Genomic DNA, 25,726 nt, shown 5'->3' on the forward strand with positions numbered 1-25,726 from the left:
TCTCAATGGTGACTGTTCCTACTCATTCTGCATGGATTACACTGAAGAGACCGCATGTATGTCGGTAAGAATCAGGCCTCTGTTTTTTATCAGTACTTCTTCATAACACAAACCTAAGCTTGAGGGGAAAAATAAAACACATGACGGATAGTTATGGACTATAGAGTAAAACCAGGAGCTGACTGCGTTCTAGAGTAAAATTAGGGTAATTCCAAATTGCTTCTGGAAAAGATATAATTCCTGAGGTATAAAAGGCAACATTTCAAACTGATTGCAGCCAAAAAAATCTTACCTTCTCAAAAAATATTACAAATCGTAGGCATCTGTATGCCCTATAAGCATAAAATTTCAGTGACGCTGGGACAACTCAAATATCTCAATATGTCTCCCTCTCCACTGCTTTAACTAAAATCTGCACTAGTCTCTACGTGAATCTTCAAACTACATCAATAGTCTTCTCTGCTTAGCTATCCAGAATATTAACATTCAGATTACAGGATGTACCTCTGAGTCAACCTGTGAAGTGGCTTTTGTCAGCAATTATTTTTGAATATTTTCTAGGACATAAATAGCATATACTGCAGCTTCCATATCACAGAAAGCATACATTAGCTAAATAACAAGGTACCATCAAGGTACAATCTATCTTTCAAAATCAATTTTTCACACTGAATTTTTTATACCATGCTGACTTTACAAGGAAAACAAAGTACCAACTAACAGCATCAACTACCTTTTTAGAACTGCTTCTTGTAAGACACGAGGACATCTTCAAAATGAATACAATATATTATTATGAAACTGGATGTCCTTTGTAATGAAAACACTGTAGTAAAATTGCTGGTACAAGTTTTACAAGACCCACACTGAGAACGGTTTGTTAAAATCTATCTGAAAATACTCCATGGAACACCAAGCACAACAGAAATGGGGCTGGAGGGACAAAGGAAAAACACATTTCATCCCATCAGGTCTCAGTCTGTGAAAGGGTGACTAGAATAGCAAATGCACATGCACGTGTGTTTATGGGTTGAGAAGGTAACACAAGTACACAAGAAGGTGCCAAGAAAACTCCTAAATCTGTGCAAAGACACCTGCAGTTTCTTCTTCTGCTCTGGAAGCACTGCAGGACCTTCCACATTGTTTGAATGGCTGAAGACATTGCATAAAGATATCTTTGACATACCCAAAAAGAAGCACACAGAAGCATGAAAAGGACTGGTAGCCGTAAGTTTACCACCTTGATAGGCATTCTCACAGTCTCACTGAAAACGTAAAGTGAATTGCTCCATTTACAAATCCTCCTTCTTGAAGTGTTTTTCCAAAATGAAAAATGCCTTTTTTTTTTTTTTTTAATGATAGCAACAGCAATTTCTTAATCATTGCTGAATTAAGTAAAGCCTTACCTTCTTTTAACTACATTTAACTTCTTTGAACTTCTAATAGTTATCTCAAAATTTAAATATCGTTTTGTCTTCTAATTACCATTAGATTGTGAGAAAATCATCCTTCTATATCTTGCTATCATTAGCAATATTTTTTGTGAGATTGACACTATATGTATATTGGCATCCGTGATAAACTTCGCAGGTGACTTGGAAATTCGTGCTAGAACACAATGAAGTTAGAAATAAAGATGACTCACATACAAATATTTCACAATGGATGTTAAGCAACATCAAAATAAACTTCAGTGAGGTTATTATTGTAACACAGTTTTTTCACTCTTGAAAACAGCTATAGGTTGTCATGAAAAATCCAAGAGGAGACCCCATACACAGAAAAAGGACATTGCAGGTAGTGGGCACTCAGAATCCCTGGAAATGAATTTCTCTATAAAGCTGTGTATTGAGGTGGGGAATTTGACTGGAAGCTTTCCACTTATAAATTTAATCTACCTAATTTTTTCTCCATACGTTCTGCTAGAGGACTGGAGAAGAACTGCAGTGTATTTGCTCTTATATTTGGCAGTGTTACAAGTACTTACAACAGCAACAAACATTGCATAGAGATACGCAATGCCAGATTAATTGACAGTCACCATTCCAGCATTCAATGTTCATATTTATAATATTTTACATATTAATCGATGGTGGGTTTTTTTTTCCTTAAACAGTATTTGATGTGAAATACATAGCTGTTTCTTCCTATATTTTCCACAAAAATTACTTACTATTTTTAAGAAGCACAGTGATCTAACTTGATACTTGTTTGTTAAATCTTGCTTTATAATGCATACAGGCTTGTAGAAATTGGATATGAGAACAAAGTAATGCACAAATTAAGAGCAAGAGAATTAGAATTTTTTTTTTTTATTTCTGAAGTGCTGATAAGTGATCTATTTCTGAAACACAAATAATTGATAACTTAATAAATGTGAAGATTGCCCTCAAAAATATACAGGGATGCAAAATCAATACGATCCCATTTCACTAAGAAACAGAATGCTTTGCTTCTGGAGTTCTAATTTTAAAAGGAAGGTTAATTAACCACTAGACACAAAAAAGTAATCCAAGCTGTTGGTGTTACAATTACAGCAGTTATACAATGAGTACATATTACAACATACGGTTATACACCACTGCATAAGGATACACTGGTGTCCCATGAAACTAAGACATTAAATCAAATATTTAGTACAGTTCTGTTGCCTCTCCCATTGTGTTATTTGTTCCCAAATCAGATAATAAGCATCAAAGAGAAGCTAGAAACGACAGGATACCCCTTGCTGGGTACTGCCTCATAGGCAGCACAACAGGAGCGATAACCTCAACCCAACAGAATGGAGCGCTGAGCGTCATTAACACTCATAACCTGTGCAAGTTCATAGCCAGTTCCTCTGGCTACAGCGTCTCCTTCTCCCTTTCCCAAAACCCCAACAACCTGGAAACAATGAACTGACAAACACTGTTTCATTCTCTGCAAGAAAGTGACAGAGGACAGCGAAGCCAGGCAAACAGCTGTCCTGGCTTCGCAGCCTATCCATTAACCCCAAAAAACATTCAAAGCTTTATTCTCCACTGATTCTATATACTGTGTTTTCAGATGACATGATTACAGAAAGTCACTGTACTTGGTTTTAAAAAGAACATAAAGGCAAATGCCCAAAATGATCACTTTCCTTAAAATTCACTGCTCCCTGGATTTCTACTCCTCCACTCTACACAAGTGACAGAATTTCAGAGGACTTTGAAAAGTGTTACACCTCAAGAAAAAATCTGACCCACTGTTCTTATGATCTCCTGTCATCTCAACAATATTAAGTATTATCCACTGCTATCATTAGCAAAACTTAACAATGCAGAAAGAAATAGAAGTAAAGGACAGCTGCAAAGAAAGTACAGTATCAACAGATAGCAGAAAAACAAACAGAAGATCAGTAGAAAAATAGTAGGACATACATAGGTATCTGAGTTTTTCTGCACCCTTGCTGCATTTTTTTCTCTCTGCTATTCTTTCTAGAAAGCTAGAGCTGATATGAAGTTTGGCATCAGCTGTTATCAAGTACCAGAGAACAACAGGAAAAAAGAGGTAAAGCACAGCTGCACGGAAAATGGAACAATAGGAGGAGCAAATGGATAGTAACCACAAGGAACAGACTAAAACTTGGGATTTTTTTTGCTGTTAAAGCAATAGTGGAACAAAAATATCAAAAGGAAAAAAAAAAAAACAGCAGATAGCATCCACCCAGAAGAAGACAGCACTGGAGGGGAAGGAGATAGAAAAGGAGAAAATACGTAACGAGCTACACCATCTTAGTTTGTGAGGGCAGAGAAGAAGAAATAAAATTCAAAACAAGTGAAATCTCACTGTAGCTTAAGTATTTGCTATAATTTTGCATCTAAGTAAAGAATTAAATGATAAATCAGTAGTGAATAAGCAATGAAATAAAATATAGATAAACTGATTACACTTTTCACAGCACACTGATCTAGAGTTAATACAATACTTCCCCTCCTGCTCAGGGTCAGAGAGGCTCCAGAAGCCCAGGCCAAAAATTAGCCACACTCACCAACAGTGGAATGACTGAAAATGGAAATTCTGTGTCACAAAACAGGGGAAGGATTTGAGTTGCACAACACCTAATAATCTATTATTTGTCTTTCCTGCATACCAGGTAGTTAGTAGAGTGACTGTCAGTGGAAGAAAAAAGAAGTGCAAACATAGTAGACAGTGAAGCAGGTGTCCATCTATCTCCTAACTCTGTAAAATCAAGGAGAGAGAGAAGCAACATGTATCTGCATGGACAACATTAAGCGCACTGAGAAGGTTTATTCTCTGCCTCCACACTGATAGGCTACTAACGTCCTCCAGTGACAGGAATCCCCTCACAGCAAGCCCTGCCCTGGAGATCTGCATGGGATCCCCTTCACCTGTCTCCTGTAGCTGAGATACATGAGAGGAGGTTGAGAAGAGTTTCCCTGTCACAAAGCACTCCAGGAATTTCAGCGTGCTAAAGGATCTGGACACACAAAATCTAGGTAGAGCTAACACAATCAAAACTAGCTTTTATCACAAGCGTGCACTAGCTTGGCATTGAGATGATCCAGAAATGACAGCTCTATTTGCTTATTTTGAACCAATCATTTTAGTGTGCCTCAAAGAGAAATGACACAACCGCACCCAAAACGTTTTTATGCATAACCTGTACAAAACTGATTCATGAGAATATACACAGAGAAGTCCTCCTATCAGATTCCTTGAGATGTCTGAGTTTTCTTTGCCTTCTCCCTCACGCACCAAACTAGATATCAAAACTGCAAGCAGCCATGAAGTAAAGACTGCATCAGTGTTAACTGCTTTTTTTCCCCCCTCCCAGTCAGTTTGACTGTTTTACACTGACACAGCTAAACAGGAATGTTTCAAATGCCGAAGGCAAAGGCAATGCTATGCTTCAGAAAGTAAAACTTTATTAACTAAGAGATTTGTGTGTGTTCAGTTCAAAGCTGAATGTGCTTGCAACATGATCATTGTCACAAATATTTGGCACAAAAGAAAATGCTTTTTTTTTTTTTTTTTTTTTTTTTTTTTTACTTACTTCTTATTTACCGTATTATACTAAAATGATATAGGAAGTCCTCTTTCTGACTCACTTAGAAAACCATCCTGGTAAGACTTTCATACACTATATCCATTATATGAAGTTGATATAAAAAAAGTGTAAATGAGTTTTTGCCTGGTGGTCATGCACACACCCCTTAAAAGAGTGCAAAAGCCAGATTGCTGACCATGTCTGGTGAAGATCAAACTTCCTGTAAAATTGATGCACTTAGTTTCCTGAAAGGAAGTAAAGCATAAGCTGCTCAAACAATTCACATGAAAACCCTGATATCTGAGCCACACAGTTACAAATTTTGGCTGCCAGAAAATTACAGTATCACATCAGCGATCAACAGTAACAACCACAAAAAATCCAGAGAAACAAATGCTCTAATGAAAAGGGGAAAAATACTAAAGTATCTGAAGGAATAGGTAAACTGTCTTAACAGGATGAAATTATCTACACAACTTTTTTTTTCCTCCCCATAAATGAGCCGAAATTCTGATTCTCCTCTCTGTTTGTGAAATAAGACATAAATCTCCATGAAATTATTATGCTCACACTCTTTCAATCAGTCCAGTAGCACCTGCAAGTCCTTATCGTGCAGAATATACTGAATAGCAGCAGAATACTGCCTTTTGTCTCTAACATACAGAAATGGACTATTCTTATTTCAGCATCTTTAAAAGCATTCAAAATTACATATGGATTCATTTCACCCTAAATCAGAAATACTTCTTTTAAGCTATAAAACTACATAATTTGGCCCATGAAGCTTATTTAGTTCACCTATTGTTCAAAAATATTTCTAAGTAACATTTAAATTTGGATGATGTTTGTCCTTTGAATTGGTTTCAAGTGCTTAGTGCAACACGGACCTTTTTCCGATAGCCTCTGCTTTGTATTTTATTTAGGTTTAGACATTTCCCGTTATCTGAGGGGAATAAAGATTGTTCTGCACACTAACCACAATTATTTTATTAAAATGGAGTGCAGATATAGCAGTGAAATCTCTGTTTTATCAGCACTGTTCACCATACTGAAAAGTGTCAGTTTTTCCACTTAAAAACTCTTGCTTTTAAGGTTTTGCAAGTAAGCTGAAGGAATTCACAGGGAAGAAATACCATTTTAAGTGAAAGCATTAAAGTTTACAGTTACACTCATTTTTTGTCCTCTGCCAATTTAGGAGCTCTATAAAGTCACAGCTGAAGCAGCAATCCCCACTTACCCAGGAGGTTTAAAAGTGCCCAGGCAACACTTGTCTCAAAGCAAAGACAGCAACTACATCACATGCAAACAACCTTCCTTCGCCAGTTATAAATGCTGTCAGCCCAACAAAAGCATTCATGTCATCATCAGTAACAGCAGCACAACGAGGCAACTGATCAGCATGCCAACATGCTGCCTCCATCCCTTTGTGCTCTGCAGCTGTTTTGTCCTTAGGGAACATCTCGGCCTCCCTTCTCACATTTCTTGGCCCCAGACAAAAAAACTCTTAGGAAACCACCTAAGTCCCAAAAGGACGGAACTCAAGAAAAGAACTGCACCATTTTTGATACTTCCTTATCCACTTTACTAAAGCTTCATGCCATCTGCCATTTTATTTGCACTGCTGCCACAGTCCTGCCATTTGGAATTAATTTCAGCATCCTTATTTTTTTACTCTTCCTTCAGCATAACTAGCTTAACTTTATTGTGCCATACTATTCTCTTAGGCTGCTGGAATCAGCAGCTCACAATGGAAACCTGTCTTTTCCACCTTATATGTAATTTCTGTTATGCTAATTTAGACAAAATTCCTGGTTTATGTATAGTGCAGTACTGCCAACCCAAATTACTCAAAAAGCATGAATCATTTTAAGTCAGTTCTTTGCATCAGCATTCTCAATTTTGACTCTTTAATCTTTTGTCTGTAGTTACAAACACCGAGACCAAGTTATTTTGTTGTTTCTTTTACGAAAATTTATATCCCACATAATCACATGACTCCAGAAGATGGCTTTCATAACGTGTTGTAGTATTTAACAGTTTTTCTACTGGAATGCATAATAGCTTTTCATAATTTTTAATTTACTATTAATTCCCCTATAGTCAAATCAATCATTCTAATAGGAAAGTTCATTGCTACTTACAAAATAGATTAAATGTCGATGGTAACAAACTGAACAGGCCTTCATACTGAGGCACTTTAAAAGAATTTCCAGCCACCCTCTAAGCACAGCCTTCCTGTCACTGCTTACAATTATGCAATCACAATAGAGAAAGAAGTAGGGAAACAAGGAAAAGAACTGTCAAATCGAAAAAAAAAAAAAAGAGGAGATGGGGGATGAAGAAAATTACGCAAATAGAACAGAAAAATGGGCTAGAGACAGTAACTGTAATAGGGACGGGTCAGCCCATGGAGCAGTTTTGGCTTGAGTTTGTCTTTGTTACAATGCTTTAAAAATACACACATTCATACACAGTATTTAGGTAGAAAAATATTTTATAGGAAGATCAGTTACAAAGTGAATAGCTAAGAAACACTAAATTGTTAAATGAGCTGGTATGCATTACTAAATTGCATATAGGAAAACTACACATGCATTATCCAGACTTAACTCTATATCCTGCCTTACCATGTGGGTATTTGTTATATGACTGCTACAAAAAACTCAGTTTGATCATTCAAGTAGTTTCAGGTACGCTGATCCCCAATCCTCTCACCATGACTTAGAGGTTTCCTTCATTTTGAAATTCAAGCAAAAGGCCTACTGTCCACTAATTTCCTCTATTTCTGAATTGTACAGATCGACAAGATCATTCATTCATCTTTGGTACGCTTTCGTGGGAAATTTTAGTCGGTGTAAGAATCTCTCACTGTTTTTCTCCCAAAGTATGAATTTTATTTTAACTTGCAACTTACAGAATGCAGTTAAAATATGTGCTTTTCCTGCCTCTCTTCTTCATTAGGACAAGGCATACGTCCTCTAAGCGGTTCAGTGACTTCCCCGCTGAAAGAGCTTGCTCTGTTTCCTAATGACCCAGACTTGGAGGCAGACTTGCCCCTCCTCAGCTGTGGAATGGACAAATGGCATGTGTTGTCTCTAGGGGGCAAAACCTTGCCCCAAAGGCCAGCTTTGACTCATAGATCACATATTTGAAAGGCTTGCCTAACAGTCTGCTCTACTTGACTTGTGTCAAAAGCAAACTTTATAACATTTTATGCAAACATTATACAACCTTAAGTCTAATAAATCAATAAAACTCCCTTAAACTTGAGGAACCTCTGCACCAGAAAATACTCTCTTACTTGAAATTTCCACTGTAATTAATATTAACATTACTAAATCTTATAATTTTCTTTTAAAAGGTGCCATAATACCAACAGCTTCAGATTAAAAGAAAGAACATTATAATCACAAGGTACTGCATAGAATTTGAGGGGTGTAGGTTTTAATATAAAGTTTAAGTCTCTAATTTTCACGTTTTCCGACAGAAAACTTAGAATTTGAAAATCATTTTGTTAGAATGATATTGGTTTATACTTCATCAACATAAATTTCATGAGCAGTTTCCATACAAAAATACATTTCTTACACGTTAAAAGAATACATTTAAGAATAGTTAACAGTGGCAAATATTTCTAAGCATCATTCTCTCCAATCAAGATTCATTTCTGCAGGCCTACCTCATCAATACACGAGTTAACAAGACTGATACTAGAAATAGCCTGAGTGACCACAGCTATTTGACATTTGCATGTTTTTAAAAGGGATCCTTGGGGTTTGGATCATGAAGAAATTAAAAAGCAACAACAACAACAACACTCAAATAGGTCACAGGCCCCTGTTTTTCCCTGGAATTATTTCTGAAAAGGGCAAGGAAAGGTGTTTGTGGGTACTTTCACACTGCAAATAATACCAGAACACAGAAGAAATAAGTAGTTTTCCAACCCTTCTTTCCTCTGGATAGCTATTTAAAGAAGAAAAATATCTTAACAGTAATTACTTTGATAAGCCTTCTGATGTGGACTTAAGTCCCTCAAATATTTCCTTTTTTATCAGTAGGTAAAAAATTCAAAAGAACCTATTTTGGCTCTCCGAATTTCAAGAATTAATTTAATCTTCACTGAATCACAGAGTGGTTGACGTTGGAAAGGACCTCTGCACATCAACTGGTCCAACCCCTCTGCTCAAGCAGGGTCACCTAGAGCATATTGCCCAGGATCACATCCAGACGGGTTTGGAATGTCTCCAGCGAAGGAGACTCCACTACCTCTCTGGGCAACCTGTTCCAGGGCTCTGTCACCCTCACAGGAAAGAAGTTTTTTCTCAGGTTTAGATGGAACTTCCTGTGGTTCAGTTTGTGCCCGTTGCCTCTTGTCCTGTCGCTGGGCACCATGGAGAAGAGTCTGGCCTCATCCTCTTGACACCCCTCTTCAGATACTTGTACACATTGATGAGAGCCCCTCTCAGTCTTCTCTTCTCCAGACTGAACAATCCCAGCTCTCTCAGCCTTTCCTCTCAGCATGAGAGATGCTCCAGTCCTTTAATCATCTTAGCAGCCCTCCGCTGGACTCTCCAGTAGCGCCATGTCTCTTGTACTGGAGAGCCCAGAAGTACTCCAGTACACAGTACTCCAGGTGAGGCCTCCCCAGGGCTGAGGAGAGGGGCAGCATCACCTCCCTTGACACTCTTCCTAAAGCACCCCAGGATACCACTGGCCTTCTTGGCCACAAGGGCACATTGCTGCCTCATGGTCAACGGGTTGTCCACCAGCACTCCCAGGTCCTTCTTGGCAGAGCTGCTTTCCCAGAGCAGGTCAGCCCCCAGCCTGTACTGCTGCATGGGTTTATTCCTCCCCAGGTGCAGGACCCTGCACTTGCCTTTGTTGAACTTCAGGAAGTTCCTCTCCGCCCAGCTCTCCAGCCTGTCCAGGTCCCCCTGAATGGCAGCACAGTCTTCCGGTGTGTCAGCCACTCCCCCCAGTTTAGTATCATCAGCAAACTTGCTGAGGGTGCACTCTGTGCCTTCCTCCAGGTCATTGATGAGTACATTGAACAAGACTGGACCCAGGACTGACCCCTGGGGGACACCACTAGCTACAGGCCTCCAACTAGACTCTGCGCCACTACTGATCGCAACCCTCTGAGCTCGGCCATCCAGCCAGTTCTCAATCCACCTCACTGTCCACTCATCCAGCCTGCACTTCCTGAGTTTCCCTAGGAGGATGTGATGGGAGACAGTGTCAAAAGCCTTGCTGAAGTCCAGGGAGACAACATCCACTGCTCTCCCCTCATCTACCCAGCCAGTCATTCCAGCAGAGAAGGCTATCAGATGGGTCAAGCATGATTTCCCTTTGGTGAATCCATGCTGACTACTCCTGATCACCTTCTTGTCCTCCAGATGCTTAGTGAAGACCTCCAGGAGGAGCTGTTCCATCACCTTTCCAGGGACGGAGGTGAGGCTGACAGGCCTGTAGTTCCCTGGCTCCTCCTTCTTGCCCCTTCTTTTGAAGACTGGCGTGACATTTGTTCATTCCGGTCCTCAGGCACCTCTCCTGATCTCAAGGACCTTTCAAAGATGATGGAGAGCAGCCTAGCAATAACGTCTGCCATCTCCCTCAGCACTCGTGGGTGCATCCCACCAGGGCCATTTTGACATACAAATAGTATGCATTACCACTCTAACTGTACAAACTTGCTCCAATTTCTCCTTACACAAGGCAGCAAAAATAAAAGAGAAATTAAAAAGAGAAAGACTAACAGAATTTTTGCCATGATTTAAGTTCAAGACTTTTTTTTGCCATAAAAAACAGGTTCCTAAAAGTACAACTTGCATGACGATACTTTCATACAGTTTGTAATTTGGTGTTTTCTTTGCTAAAAATAGCCAACTGAATACCGTTATTACTGAAAATAGCTGACTGAAACCACACTGACTCATTGGCTTTGTAGTATAATATTTTACATAGAATATAGTCAGAGTTTTATTCCTCTTCCTCTTTAAGGAACCATGGCAGATATATTGTATGGCTTTCCTTATACTCAAAACTAATATAAATATTCTTTCCCATCTAGCCATAACCGCACATTAATTCTGAGACAGTACAAATACAACAAAGGAAAATATTCTAAAATTTAGCTACAATTTACTTCAGGCTCAAACACAGCAAGCACAGTAATCTTTACATTACTCGAAGAATATCACCTTTGTCTGGTACTGATGATTACTGCTGTCTATACTTCCCCCGCTTCATACCATAAATTTAGATGATGTTCTGAGAGGCAGAAGAATGGTAAAACAGTAAATGAAAGGCTCCAGCTAATTCTGGCTACAGGTGATACGCAGAATACATGCAACTATCTTATGGTCATCTGGTGCAGTTTAAAGTTCTCACTGATGTTTAACTACTGTTCTGTAAATGTAACAACAAAAGCAAGAAGTTTCTTTTCTCACATAGAGTTGGCCATACAGTTTGCAAATTCCTCCCACCTGACAGCCACTGCAATCCATCATTAACATCACTTCAGAATATTCTTCCTAGGGTTGAAGGTGAGATATTCCATAGAAAATAAAAATATTAATTTCACAGTAACTCTCTAAGTAAGGGACTACTAACAGCACATCAATGGCACTCAAAGGCATTTGAGAGGCACGAGCACAAACTAACATAGGAAACTCCACCCAGATGTAAAAAAACACTTTTTCACTGTGAGGGTGGTTGAATACTAGAATAGGTTGCCCAGAGAGACTGTGGAGTTTCCAGTCTCCGAGACAGTCAAAACCAACTGGACGTAGACCTGGGCAGCCAACTCTAGCTGACCCTACGTGAGCAGGGAGTTGGACCAGACGAGGTGCCGTCCAGGTCCAACTACTGTGTGACTCTATGATCCCATTCATTCCATAGACTTATGTGAATACTGAAGACCCAGTCTTAAGCTTTAAAGACTGTAATTGTAAGGGTTTGGCTATCTGATAAAAAGTCCCTCTGCTCAGGACAGGGTTAAATGAAAAAGCTATGGCTGTGAAACAAGGAAGTGTGAAATTCTCTGTATGTAAGATCTTCTCAGCTGAGAGATTTTGATCCTAGGAATTCTTATGAGAAATCAAAATGGTGAGAAGATGGGTACACTTTCAAGAGCAAGAAAAGACCTATCCTTCTGCAAAAGTCTTCCAACTAAACACTAGGAACAGCGCTTCTTCATTGTCCATTAAAAAGTGGGGGGAGAAGACTCAGAATAACCCCAGAGACTCACCAAGACTCAGGTGAACAGTAGTGAACATGAGATCCAGTTGCATATCTGCATGGACCAGATCCAAACTCCGCTTACTTTATTTGGAACGCTGAAAATAGTTGTTCTCTTGGTATCCTGATAGTATTGGCTTATGTTTTCTCTCTTGTTTTTACCAGCTTATTGCAACTGATGTATCTTCAGTAGGATTAGATTCAAGGGGCTTTCCCAGGCCCTACTAGGAATCTAGTTCTGATGCAAAACACAATGGTCTGCTTTCAAATTGACTAAGTTCAAAAACATTATTAAAGGGCTTAATTTTCACAACTACTTTCACGAGACACTTTATTTTGGGTGGCACGAATGCTTTCTGGAGCATATGCTGTACAACTTACTATCTAGCTTTCTTCCAGTTTGAATATCAAAGCCGTATTTTACTACTTAGTGGCTGAAAACTGATTTTACCTCCTGTGTTATGCTAAAAGAACTAGCTGATGCACAGTCTTTTTAAATACTGTTTTCAAAAATACATTTTTGAATTTGTATTTGTAATCCTGCTTTGTCAGGATTCTTGCAACTGGTTGTGGAAAGGTTAAAAAAAACATCAGGGCAATCAGTATGTATAGGAGGAGTTTTGCAGTGACTTTCAGAACTGGAATAGTAAGAGATCACCCATGTTAATGGGAGAAATAGAAGATACTTGTCTACTGGAGAAAGGATTAGAAAGTCTCCCTGGGGAAGGAGTTTTTTGGGAGCTCCTTCACAGCTCCATTATTATTTCTATTGGCTAAATTCCTCAAAGTCTCATCTTCTTTAAAGATGGATCTAAATACCAAATACTCCATTCCTGTATTTCAATGTTTAAGGATTGAACTGAGTAAGTGTTGTTCATTCATAGGTCCACACTTTTTGTCACAGAGAGATGGAGTGGGTGTATTGGAACATTATGCCATCACTGCTGTAAGTAAAATAAAACACCTTTCGACTCAGCAAGATATTTTGAATAATTTGCATTAATCAATTCTTCAAGATTTCTATGCCCACACTGAGTTACACTGAAAGAAGACTGTAGGTGTCATACTTTCTAACTTTGCAAAGACCCATTTAAGTTATCGCTGGTACTCACATTATTTTTTAAATAAAATGAAAACATCTAAATTCACAATGTATGTAAGATTAATGTGCACTATATGGTATCCAGTAAAAGATATTCTGGATTAGACCAAACAAAAACACAATTCTAACAACTTCTTGCTAGTAGCAAAAAACGTCCCAAACCCAAATTGCATCATTTAAAGTACGGAAAAAACCCCGCTGCTCAGCCAATAAGAAAAGGGACTCTCCAGACAACATTGTGATTAAACAGCCGTGTAAAGTAAAAATATTAACATGAAAATATATAAAACAAAAGATAAAAAGTATCTAATTTTGTATCTCACTATAACAAAAAGTAAAAAAAGTACATTTACTAAATAAAACAGGGGTACAACAACAAACATAATTCTTTAATTATGCAGAGTAAAATGAAGCATCCCTTTCTCTGAAGAACAGTCTTATCAGGAGGGTGTTTCATGGAGGAGAAAGGCAATTGAAGCTAGAAAATGATGGATAGCAATGACCTTTCCATCTGTAAAACGTGGGCATATTTTACGTATTTAATCTTGAGAATTGGATTATTATTAATCAATTATTCATGACAATTTGAATCTATGGTAGATGTTTTTTGTTTTCTTAAATATCACAAAGCTAAGGTCCTGCTTGAGAACCAGAAAGGATATTAAATCCTTTTGGATATTAAATACTGGCATTTTCTTCCGCCTCCTAAACATTCCTTCCCCTACATAACAAAACATACTAATGATAACTCTATGCAAAACTTCAGCCTAAAATTCTGAAATCCATCTTCACAGCCACTTCATCTTAAAAAAAAAATAAACAAACAAACAAAAAGCTTTCCCAAAGAACAAAACAGGACATTGTGGTAACATGGAACAGCAGAAACTCCTTTAACTTTGCAGGAATGAAGCATAGCCATAGGTTATCCTGCTTTATGTTTTAACACTCACTCTTCCTCACTTGCCAAAGGTGAGTGACAACAGAAGCAGAACGTCTCCATTACAGGCTACCAGTTCATACAGTGAAAATAAGGAGAAGGTGCTTGCAGGTATTTAAAATGCACTTCTGCAAGAAGAAGGAAAAACAAATGAAGCTATTCTAAGGTTAAGCTCTTTTTAAAACCTGTACCTCTACAGACTGAAATAAAATGCAAAGGAGTTGTGCATGTCTGTGAGGGGAAAGGAATAGGTCTCAATATTGCCTTGGAAAATACTTGAGGTAAAAAACCTAAGGTTATCCCAGCTGTTGAGAAAAGAGGATGTCCCTTATTCAGGCGCTAAAATACAAGAACCTGGATAGCTATGGTAACCTTCTGAAAAGGAAAGGCTCATTATCACACATAGAAACCAAATATTTGGCAGTTCTTCATGTTCTCAAATACTCTTGCTACTAAAAACGTACATCTTATTTCTATTCTAATTATGTTAGCTAGAGCTTCCAGACATTAGCTGTAAGTTCTCCCTTTGTTCACTACAGTGAAGAATTATCAAATTTCTGTTCCTCATGGTATCGTGCTTCTTAGGGCCTAAGCAAGCCACTCTTTAACCTCCTCCTTGTTAACACTAAACAGATTGAACTGCATGAGTTTTTCATAATAAGACATGTTTTCAAATACTCCAATGATTCCTGAGATATTTGTGGTTCATCCCTGACTGTTCTCCAGCTGAACACGTTATTCCAGTAACAGTGACGCAAGTGCATTAACAGTTAATACAGAAAGGTAATGCAACCATTTTCCTCTTATTTGCTCTCCCCTGTTTATACGTCCAAATATTACAATAACCTTTTCAGGCACAACGCTGCTCTGAAAGTTAATATTCACCTCCTCATCTTCCATGGCTCTCAAGCTCTTTTCAGAACCAGTTAATTCCTTGGCAAGAGCTTCCCATAAGATTAGCCATTTTCCTGGGATATTATGAAAGTTTTCATTCTGGGGAGAAGGATGCACCAAAGTATAAATCTGGGGGAAACCTCCTCATCTAGAGATTAAAAAAGGGGGCTTCAGAAAGCGATTGCAAGGTAAAGGTGAACTGAAAATGTCTTACTGTGGAAAATGGGTGCAGCATTTTAGTTTATTGATGTTGCCTGGTAAACTGAGTTTACAAGTGCAAATGAGAAATCATACATAATGAAGTCATTACATAGCTTCTAACACTGCACTTCGTTGTTGGTGTGCCAATAAAACTGACTGATTAATTTACTTCCTTATAACAGCAGGGTAAAACAGCTGCAAACAAGGAAAACCTAGGAAATTAACAGCTGGAAACATTTAAGCGAAAGCTAAGACTAGCACAAATGGACTATGCATCAACTGTGGGGGTGCAAAGCAATCCGAATGGGGAAAAAAAAGAAATTGAATCATTAGGACCACGGTAAATAGATGTCAATATTTGTGAAAATTAAAGTGTACCCTGTCTAAAGCAATTTAAAGAAACAGTTTTAGAATAAACCTGAATAATCAAAACACTGTTTACTTCTAATCTCAGGCTTCTTTTAATATGCAGTATTCCGTGAACTTTGGTCCAGTGGGGTAATAGATTTGGTTGAATCACTGTCATTCTGACTTGCAGTACTTGTTATTTAAGATGAAATACCTAAACAACCTTTGATATAAACAAGCTTCTCTTCGTTCTACTTGTTCTATTATTCAAACTTTTACATATTGCAGGAGTTATCTGTAATTGAGCCAAACACTGATCCTCGGTTTTAAAAGCATTTCTTTACTTATGGCCACAGCTGACAAAAATATAAGCTGCATTAATTTTATCAATTTCATTTCTTCCTTCTGGAAGATTTTGTTTGGCAATAGGAACATTAAAGGTAAAAAAGAAACCATGAAATAGAAACAAAGAGATGTCTGCATCACAGCAGCTATCAAACATATGTCATAATAAAGCCACTATCCCAGCTTCCACCTAAGCCTGCTCTCAACAGAGCGAAGGGTAAGACTGCTGCAGACTTCCACGGCAGCACGTTTATTCAGTGAAGCACTACAATCTACCTCAGATTTTTATCATATCCCTTTTTCCTATCACTTTTTTAATTCAAAGATAGATAATCTTCCCCTCACAGAGACATACAACTGCATATAACTGTCATGCCACTTCACACTTCCTGTACTACTAGGAATTTGCAAAATCTACTGCAACTTCTACCACACATTGAAAAATTTACCTCTTCTCCCACTTCCTCAGTGCAGCTGCTAGAGTATGTCCTTGCAGTGAACAGGTTAGAAGAACCACAGCACCACCCTATTATATTCTGTCATTTCCACCATAGTTCGGGCCCTCTGCAAAACTGCTAACAAATAATTCTGCTTTCCCAGAGGTCTAGGAATGAGGAAGCCTCTAGGAAGAATGAATAAGAAAAAGGCCACTCCAAAAGCAGCAGATGCCATGCTCACTTTCCAGTTTTCTCAAAAGAAGCACAGACAGCTCGTTTGGCATGCCACGGACAATTAGGAGCAAGTAAACTCTCAAACTGTTCAGGACAATTCTCCCCTTTTATAGCACATTAAGAATTATTTTTAAATTGTCAGATGCTTATGCTAAATTCAAGTTCTACTGTAAAGGATCTAGACTAACTATACAATGCATTAAGGATATAAGAAAGTATTTACTGGGATTTATTATTTAGAAAAAAAAGAATTAACTAAGATTTGAAAAGAACTATTAAAATGCTCACACAAAGCTCAGGAGAAGGCAATCACATAGATAGTTAAAAACAAAACAAAACAAAAAAACATGTAACTCCAGAGAGAATAACCAACTATGACAACAGCAGGCTCAGAGATATGAATTTAGCCTGCTGTGTATGGTACAGTAGATGTGCAGGGTAAAGAAAACCTGACCCTGGAGTGCACGGTCAGACAAGGATCTCAGAGGGAAAGCTGAAGCACCACTTAGTGTTTAGTCCATTTGCTTTCTGAATACACCCTATAATTAGCAAACAGTTTCTCATGCTGCCCCTCCCTTGAGCATCTAACATTCAAATAGTCACAGAATGCTACAGTAGCATTAGCTCTCACAGTTAACAGAAATATTTTAGCCTTAGGAGACTGCAATTGTGGACAATCTTTTGGGCACCATAAGTTCTTCAATTCAAGAGAAAAATGGGAATAACCTTACATACATTTTTTACATTTTAAAAGATCCAAAACATAAACCAGGATTGTGGACTTGTCAAAACTAATTTAAAAAACATAATTCCATAGCACTTTCGGTTAAAACTGTGTCTTACAGCATTCTTCTAATTTTATATGTGAAAGGACTATATTTTCGTACGTAGGCCTTCCAGCACTTATGCTACTTTGGGACTAGGAACTCCTTACCAACTTGTACCTCATCAGCGCTCAGTGTATCTGGAAGAAACTGTTCTCAACATACTTTACTCTGTCACTTAAATGTATAACCTCAAAAATCTAAGATGATGATACTTAGCACAAGCAGCACACTACGGTTCATCAGCCTTCTGCCTTAAGCCATTATGAACAATAAGGAAAGAATATAACCTTAAGGCTTTAAAGGGTAAATGCTTTAGAGTTCTCGAGCATGCTGCAGCAGAAGACGCTCATATTACACCTTTGTTTCGACTCTTTGCTGATACATGCTGATAGTATGAGTCATTCCGGCAAAGAAATTCTGTAGACATGCATCATAGTTGCAACACAATGCATTTGATGTGCGTTTTATTGAGTCAACAGGCAGTATCCTGGTACAATACTAAAGCAAGCCTAAAGGGCAGCAATCTGTTCTGGAAATACTTACTTCTGATGAGGTCACCATCAGTGTGATTTCCCCAGACAGCCTGCTCCTGTATCTCTGGTTGTATACTTTGGTTATTGGAAGGCTGTATTATGTCTTTATCTCCTTCAGCAGTATTTTCTTGGTCGGATTTTTCTAAGTCAAAAGAAATTTTAAGATATTAGTTTCTGATTATTTGTCCTTAATGTGAGCAAAACTCATCTTTTAAAGTTAAAAACTAGAGAACGTAAATTATAACTCCTATTAACAACGCATAAACTTTCCTTAGAAATAACTCATAATAAAGTCAAATTTAAAATTGTTTTCTCCTCCTAATCAAAATAATTTTTAAGAAAGTCTTTAGTGCTTATATGTTTATTCATGCAAAATAATAATCAGTAACTTTCATAATGACAAGTTCCATTTGGATCCGTTTATGTTTATTTTTTCACAGCATTTTCATATAAAATTTTGAATCTTTTTGACACACAAAAACCACTATTTTTTGCCCATGTAGATGCGTCTCTGGCATATAAAAGCCACAGAAATTCCACAAGTCTGTTTTTTTTTATTTACAATTCAACTTTTGATTAAAGATATTGTTTAAACTTCAAATCTGACTAGTACAAAAACTTTTATTATGATATAAATTCCTATTTTTTCCACCAAGCCTCTTAAAAGCCATTCTTGAATAAAAGTCAACTCATAGCCTATGACGAAAGAAAAAAATGATCCGCTCCCTCCAGGTATATGTAAGATGCACGGAACTTCACACAGTAAAGTTCTCTGAGGGATTCTTAAGATTATTTCACAAGATAGCGGATCCTGTTGTTTTGATGGTTTCTCCAGTTAACATAGGCAGACCTGTATTTTCTCAAACCAAGATGATCAGCAACAGCTTTCACTTTCGTTATTGTTTTAATGAGGAATATGCACAAATCTTTCTGTTCTTGATTGCTACAGGATTTTCCTGCTAGCATTTAGAGAAAACATTTCCAAATCTGGCATTACTTTGTTCATTATTCACTGTCAATGATTAACAGCTTATATCTCACATTTGAGGGAATCTGTAAGATAATAAATATTTTTAGACTGAAGTATTTTTGGAGTGTAGGTACGACATTTAATATTTACAACTGTAAATATCTACAGTAAATGAGCAATTGTTGAAAAGTTTGTTAGCTCTGTTTACTTCTTTTAAACTAGAACATGTTTTTAAACCACTTATCACAATATACATATTATCACATATTCACAGCTATAGCAATGATTCCAAACTTGAAACACAGAGAAATCACTGTTACTGTTGCATATTAAAGGTTAGTTTCTTTATGTAACCAACAGCAGTTTGATTTTAAATCCTAACTTTCTGCCTTTGTTATCCACCCTATTAAACTGAGCCATTGAACATCACTCAAAATAATGCATGCCATATTGTATGTATAGTAGCAGCATGTGCCTTCAAGCATTGCTGCTCTCCTATTAATTTCCACCTCTGAAATGTCTGGCCTAGCTACCTACATGGTACTTTTCTCTCAACTCTCCCTCACTTCCCCATTTCTTCAACAAATTGGTCAGTATTTCCTCAAGCCAATTCTGAGATAAACTGTTTCACTCAGATTGGCGTTAAATTCCTGAAGTAATCAGAACGACATACACTGACTTCAATGAGTTTTGCATCTTTCTCGTTAGATTTGATCTCACCTAGATTCTCATCCTAGCCAAAAAGAAAAAAAAAACAAACAGATTTTCCAACCCCTATGGCCCCTACGTCAATCACTAATTATTTCTACCAGATATCTAGCAGCCACAAATACAACTATATTGAAGTGTGATGATTTTGTCTGTGCAGTTAGGAATTAGGTGCAAACGCGTTTCAAAAGTGCCCTGAAATAGACTGAATGAAAATAAGTAGCATCCTGGAGAGAGCTAGTATAAAAGAAGTCCAAGCACGGGACGTGTCTCTTCTCTATTGAGTTAAGCCTAAATGAACTATTTTAAAAGATTTTACTCTTAAATTACTTCGCTGCAATAACAACATTAAGATTGCAATGATATCAACCCTGAACTGTACAGTACAAAACTGGAGAGCCACTCTACGCAATTGTCTTTTACAGGATACAACTTTGCAGAGCCCTACTATTTGGTGTAGCAAACAACGAATAACTGTAAAGAAAGATTAGTGTTAATACTATTGGCCACTCAGTGTTCTAGATTACATTTTTACCTAATAAATTGGAAGATGTGCAGAATGCAATTAAGTACTGTTTATAGCTACTTAGTTTTCTCTAGTTTTTCCTCTCCTCGTTTTCTGTTCAGTATTGTTTTTTGCTTAACAAGTTGTATGTGTATTTTCTCACATTTACTTCTATTATTCCAGCTGGATATGGTAAATAACTTGTCAAAACCATATAAACAATATCAACAGTTGACAACAAAAAGGGAAGGTGCACTATTAAAAAGAGAAACAACGTGGCTATTGAACACCAAAACAATCTTCTATCAAAACAATCAATAGGAAATGTACTACACTTAACATAAACCTAATATCTGGTCTCTGATCTATTGAATTAATTTCAAGATTTCTCCATCAATGTCCAAAACAAAAGCCTACACCAGTGACGTTAACAGTTTATTTGATCTCTCACTACACCCTTGACGCTTACCCACTAGAAAAACTAATTTAATGGCAGATACTGTAATACGGAACTTTATAAGGAGCAGATCTTATGTCTATTGGCATTTTTTCCATATATCCACATTATTTAAAAAATGCATCAGAACAAAGAACATAAAACATGGTATCCTGATTATTTATTGTTTCATGAATATACACTAAGCCTCAGTTTTAGTACAAAGGAAATTCTTCCTTTATTCCCTTAAAATAAACAATTGATGATGAGATCACAGCATCTCAATTTTTTTATTCTGAAAGTACAACTACAACATACCAACCAATCACACATGAAAACAAACAGCCTCAAGAACACTTCTTAGTTAAAAAAGTCTCTGTTTTGTTGATACCATTCTTTTGGTTAGGTGCATAAAAACAGTTATAAGAGTAGTTTATGAAAAATAATATGTTTAAAAATTACAAGACCAATAAGAATCCACACAAAGGCTTTAATCTTCTCTGATGTGCTGTTCTTGTTGCAGAGTAGTTTCAAAAAAAGCTTACAGCTGACACAAGTAGTAATGGCAGGATCTGGCCATAAAATGGGTATGTCCTGTTTCCACTGCATTTCTGAAGAAATTTGTAACACTTCCCTGTTTTATTCAAGCTTAACCTTAAGAAATTTTGTGTGATCTTTCCTGGTTTGGTAGCTTCTGTTTTCTTTAGTACATCCTTCCTCTCTCATGTGATTAATCTGCAAAAGTGGCAGCCAATACGCAAAAGGTATGCTCTTCCTAGCAGTTTAAATAATGGAAAGAAAAGAACCGTTATCTTCTGAGTCTGGCTGCTAAATACTCAAGCAGGAATGTCTGACACTACATTAATGAACACCTTTTATCCAGTGCCGCTTCTTTCCAAAAATCTAACATCTTTGCTATTAATAACAACATATGTTGAGGTAGAAATCCAGTCCCTCTTCAGAACCATTGTAAGCTACTTTAGGTCATGTCACAAAAGCAACATAGTCCTCTTCTCTTGGTGCTTGGTACTATTCATGTGTACCACTTTTCAGTCTCCAGATCAGCAACCTAATTGGCTATGCACCACTTCAAAAATAAATGGTAATCCCACACAGTGTTTTATCTTGCAGGTCAGCATGGGCACAAACTCTACTTATGTAGAGATTAATGCAAGTTTAAGATTTAAATAAGGAAGAGAGACAACATGCAGGCAAAATACAGAATTGAGATGGTTAACAACCTAAATCATGTCTATATTACAGTCAACTGTAAAGCTGTTTAGTAAAAAAACTAAAATTGTTAATCACTTCTCAAATTGACTGTTTAATGAAATAAGTGAACTAAGTGAACTCCTAATCTTTGGTTATTTGGGACTGTTATTTTAAAGTATAAAAAAAAAAATCAATCTCTTTTATAGGACATTCTTTATTCTACCATAATCTTTTTATATTTATTTACAAAACTACACAGCAGTACGCATATGTCACAGCACCACTATTTGTTTTCAGAGTTGACCTAATGGTAACATTGATTCTTAACTCCTATTTTGGTTTGTAGCACGTGCCTCTGATTACATATATTTCTTTCCCTCATGACAAATACATTTTACAAGACTCCAGCAACAGCATACTGGCAGCAGTCCAGCTCACCAGAAAGATAACTATTGTAATAGCCTTATCAAAAGCAAAATTTGACAAATAGTCTGGATTGTCAAAAAAGACTTATGTATAATTGGGCAAGAAGGGTATACAATGCAATCTCTCTTCCACTCCTATCTTCTCTGCTTTTATAAAGTACTGGTACACAGGTCAAACTAAAATCTCTTAAATTTCTAAAGAATTGTTAAGGTTTAAAGAGGTTCCCAATGAAATACTCCACTTTTCAAAGCTATATTTATTTCATCTCTGTCTATGATAATACAGAGCATATTGAGTGGACTTTCCATTAATATGCAAAACTCTGAAAGACAATACAAAATAAATAGGTAATGGATGTACATTGAGAAGACACACCTCAAAGAGTTCAATCCTTTGACAAATAATCCCCTTTTCTTTTTCACATGCTTGTCCATTTGTACATTCATACTCCAGCTGTTCCCCCCACCCACGAAGAAACGGGTCTTACAGCTCTATTTCAAACATGGCTACTGCAAGACCAGTCTATCTAATATAGCATTGTACCTTAATGCTATATTACATAGTATTTACAGTAATTACATAGTATTCAGTCCCTGAACAGAAGCAAAGGCTGACATAAGCAGGTTAGACATCCTCAGACCATCATGGGCAGCTGATTCTATTCATTAGATGGCATACGAGACTGTATTGATTCAGCCTTCTCTTCAGTCAATTTTAAGTATTGCAGCATGAGAAACCGGACTTGAGACACAGGTTCAGCATTTGTATATTGACACACGGACACTAGATGATCCACAATGACTTTAAAAAACCTGCTACTGCAACAACAAAAGGTTTTGATACTATGACACATTCATTTTTCATTCAATGTGATGGAAAACATCAAATAGAAAATAAAGCAAAAGCAACTGCTGGGCACCTTGAAGTGAACTATCCTCCTCAAGAAGGCAGACAAGCACAAAGGACTAGGACAACGGAGGACCCAAAAGCCATTGGCCACAAAAAATGCAGCAACTGGAACAGTTCAATAGTAGCACCATCTAAGGGCAGAGGAATGACAGTAGCATGGTAAAACAGCAGTACTCAAGCACCTAAATTTGGCAGAGCTGCTGGGGCCTAGATATGAATCCTCCAACTTCCTCAGTGGTTATCTCCGAAGAGGCAGGTGCAGATTTCAACATACATGGCGCTAAGCCATAAGCTATCACAATCGGAATTTTATCCTTCAAAGCAAAGAGAAATTATAAAAGTTGAAAAAACACCAAAAAGAAGGTTTATGAGGAACAAAAAAGTTTTAAGAAAGTTCGCAAAAGGAAGGGTAACAAAAGGGTTCTCTGCCTCAAGCTTACAGCAGTTGAGAGGGATTGAAGAGCAAGTAGCTTACACTGAATTTTTAACACTTCCTTCATTCATTATATACTGGTTGGCAAGAAATAGCTGAGGATACTATCTCCCACAGAAAATTCCACTTTTCACAGTAATAATGCAATGCAACATTCATAATACCAGGTTTCACAATGCAACTATTAACAGTCGCATCAGTTATTCCATGAAATGCCTAAAATTTTTATGCATTCTAACAAGTAAGTTCAACTGTGCTATTTGTATAACAGAATGCTTACCCCAGTTCATGATTGGCTGAAGTGCTCTCATTTCATAAATGACTGGTTCTATAACATAAGTGAAACTAATATCAATAAATCTACAAATCTGAGTTGGAGGCTTCCATTTGTATGCTTGATTGTTTTGAAACTAAACTATCTAATTTGCTTTTATGTCATTTCGTGGCTTTCACTTTAATGTCTCCTTACAACCTTCAATGCCTCACAAAATGCCACTGAAGAAATCAGTCTCTTAAAATTAGACTAATTCAGCTGAACTTCTTGGAAAGCTCTTACACAGAATTTTCCAGGTACAAGCAAGGTAACAATTTTGGATCATTCCACAATGCAAACCAAAGCACAGTAAGGGGGTGGGAGGGAGAGGGCATTCTGCATTGCTGATCCAAATGAAAACATTACTGTAGACACACTCACCTTTGGATGCTACTTATTAGGAAAAAAACTGACAGCTTAAAACAAAGAGAAGTCTAACTTGTGAAAGTCTGGAATGGAATCTGAGAAGAATAACTGTGATATAAAATTAACCAATGAGATGGGGCAAAAATAATTCAAATTTGATGCAAGACCTTTACACTCTACTCTGAAACATAAATGTCTCACACCCATGTGGAGATGAATCACTTTACCGGAACTACATGAAACTGAAAGCAGAAGTGCATTTTTATGACAAACTAGAGTTAGACACGAAAGTTGTGGGTATTTTAGTCAGTAACGTTCAATAAATGCTTTAGTAGTGACAGATAAGCGTAAAACAAATGAACACAGATTCACTAAACTCCTGTCAAATCATAAGTGGAATCACAAATAGAGAGGAGGTACTTGGTAAGTCTGAACTATTTGAGTGTATTGGTTAACTGTTAAAAAAAATTCCATTACTCATAACACCAAGGCATTGCTGGTAAAGTGCAGCTATTACAGTGACAGTAATAGCTGTCACCTTAAGAATTTCCAGACATTTCCTTCAGTAAGGCTTCTTCATCCGTATCTAATCTAGTTAGAAAGTTCCTTTAGTATCCCCATTCATGAAAACACTTAAGCACATAAAACATCAAGGGACTTACATCACATCCTTGAAGAGGAGCACGTGCTTTTTGTACTTTCCTGAATGGAGGTATTAATTGCTGAATATTGTTTCTTCAGACGCTAAATCAAAATCACATCTCCATCCAGCAACAGTGACATGCTTTGTACCGGAGAGAAGGGTCACTTACACAATTTGACTCCAAGTATTTTTACTAGACCTCTCCATCTTCTCTCCCAACCCCACAAAAACATATTTGAGTGGATTTCCATCATATAATTAATTACTAGAAAGCTGTTAGATGGAAGCGCAATTATCAGTCTCGCTTTCATAATGAAAAGCGAGACTTTTCTTTCTTTATTTTATTTATTTTCTTTCTAAATTGAGAAAGTTAAGTACTTTTCACTAGTTGTTTTTCTAGGTTACTTTTAGCTTATAATGAGCAATGGTAAAAACATTCTAAATACGTGTTAGATGATACTCCCAATTTTTCTAAAATGTGGCCTGATTCTTAAACATGGATCCATGTTTGCAGGATTAATCTCTTCCTTTAACTGGTTCATTCAATTGCAGAAGATTTTACAGAAAAGGTCTACCCATAGGTACCAGCAGTAAACCATGTGGTCATGACTATTAACATCTAAAACATTCTACTTAAAAACAAAGAGGCTCATGGTCACAAATTGTCAGATTCCTT

The 25,726-nt window shown here is 37.2% G+C and overlaps 1 protein-coding gene across 7 annotated transcripts in view; it reads right to left on the bottom strand.

The window, feature by feature from the left end:
- The window catches only part of MDFIC (MyoD family inhibitor domain containing), a 53,545-nt gene that overhangs the window by 22,107 nt on the left and 5,712 nt on the right, over positions 1 to 25,726 (bottom strand). For 6 of the 7 annotated variants that reach the window (XM_068932883.1, XM_068932888.1, XM_068932873.1 and 3 more), the window contains 2 exons: positions 24,009 to 24,056; positions 18,140 to 18,271 (listed from right to left, as the gene is read on the bottom strand). In XM_068932883.1, coding sequence (XP_068788984.1) covers positions 18,140 to 18,271; positions 24,009 to 24,056 — 180 coding nt within the window. The remainder of the gene's footprint in view (positions 1 to 18,139; positions 18,272 to 24,008; positions 24,057 to 25,726) is intronic. The other variant, XM_068932907.1, reaches the window with a different exon arrangement.

This window comes from Struthio camelus, chromosome 1 (assembly GCF_040807025.1).
Source record: "Struthio camelus isolate bStrCam1 chromosome 1, bStrCam1.hap1, whole genome shotgun sequence".
Classification (NCBI taxonomy): Eukaryota; Metazoa; Chordata; class Aves; order Struthioniformes; family Struthionidae; genus Struthio; species Struthio camelus.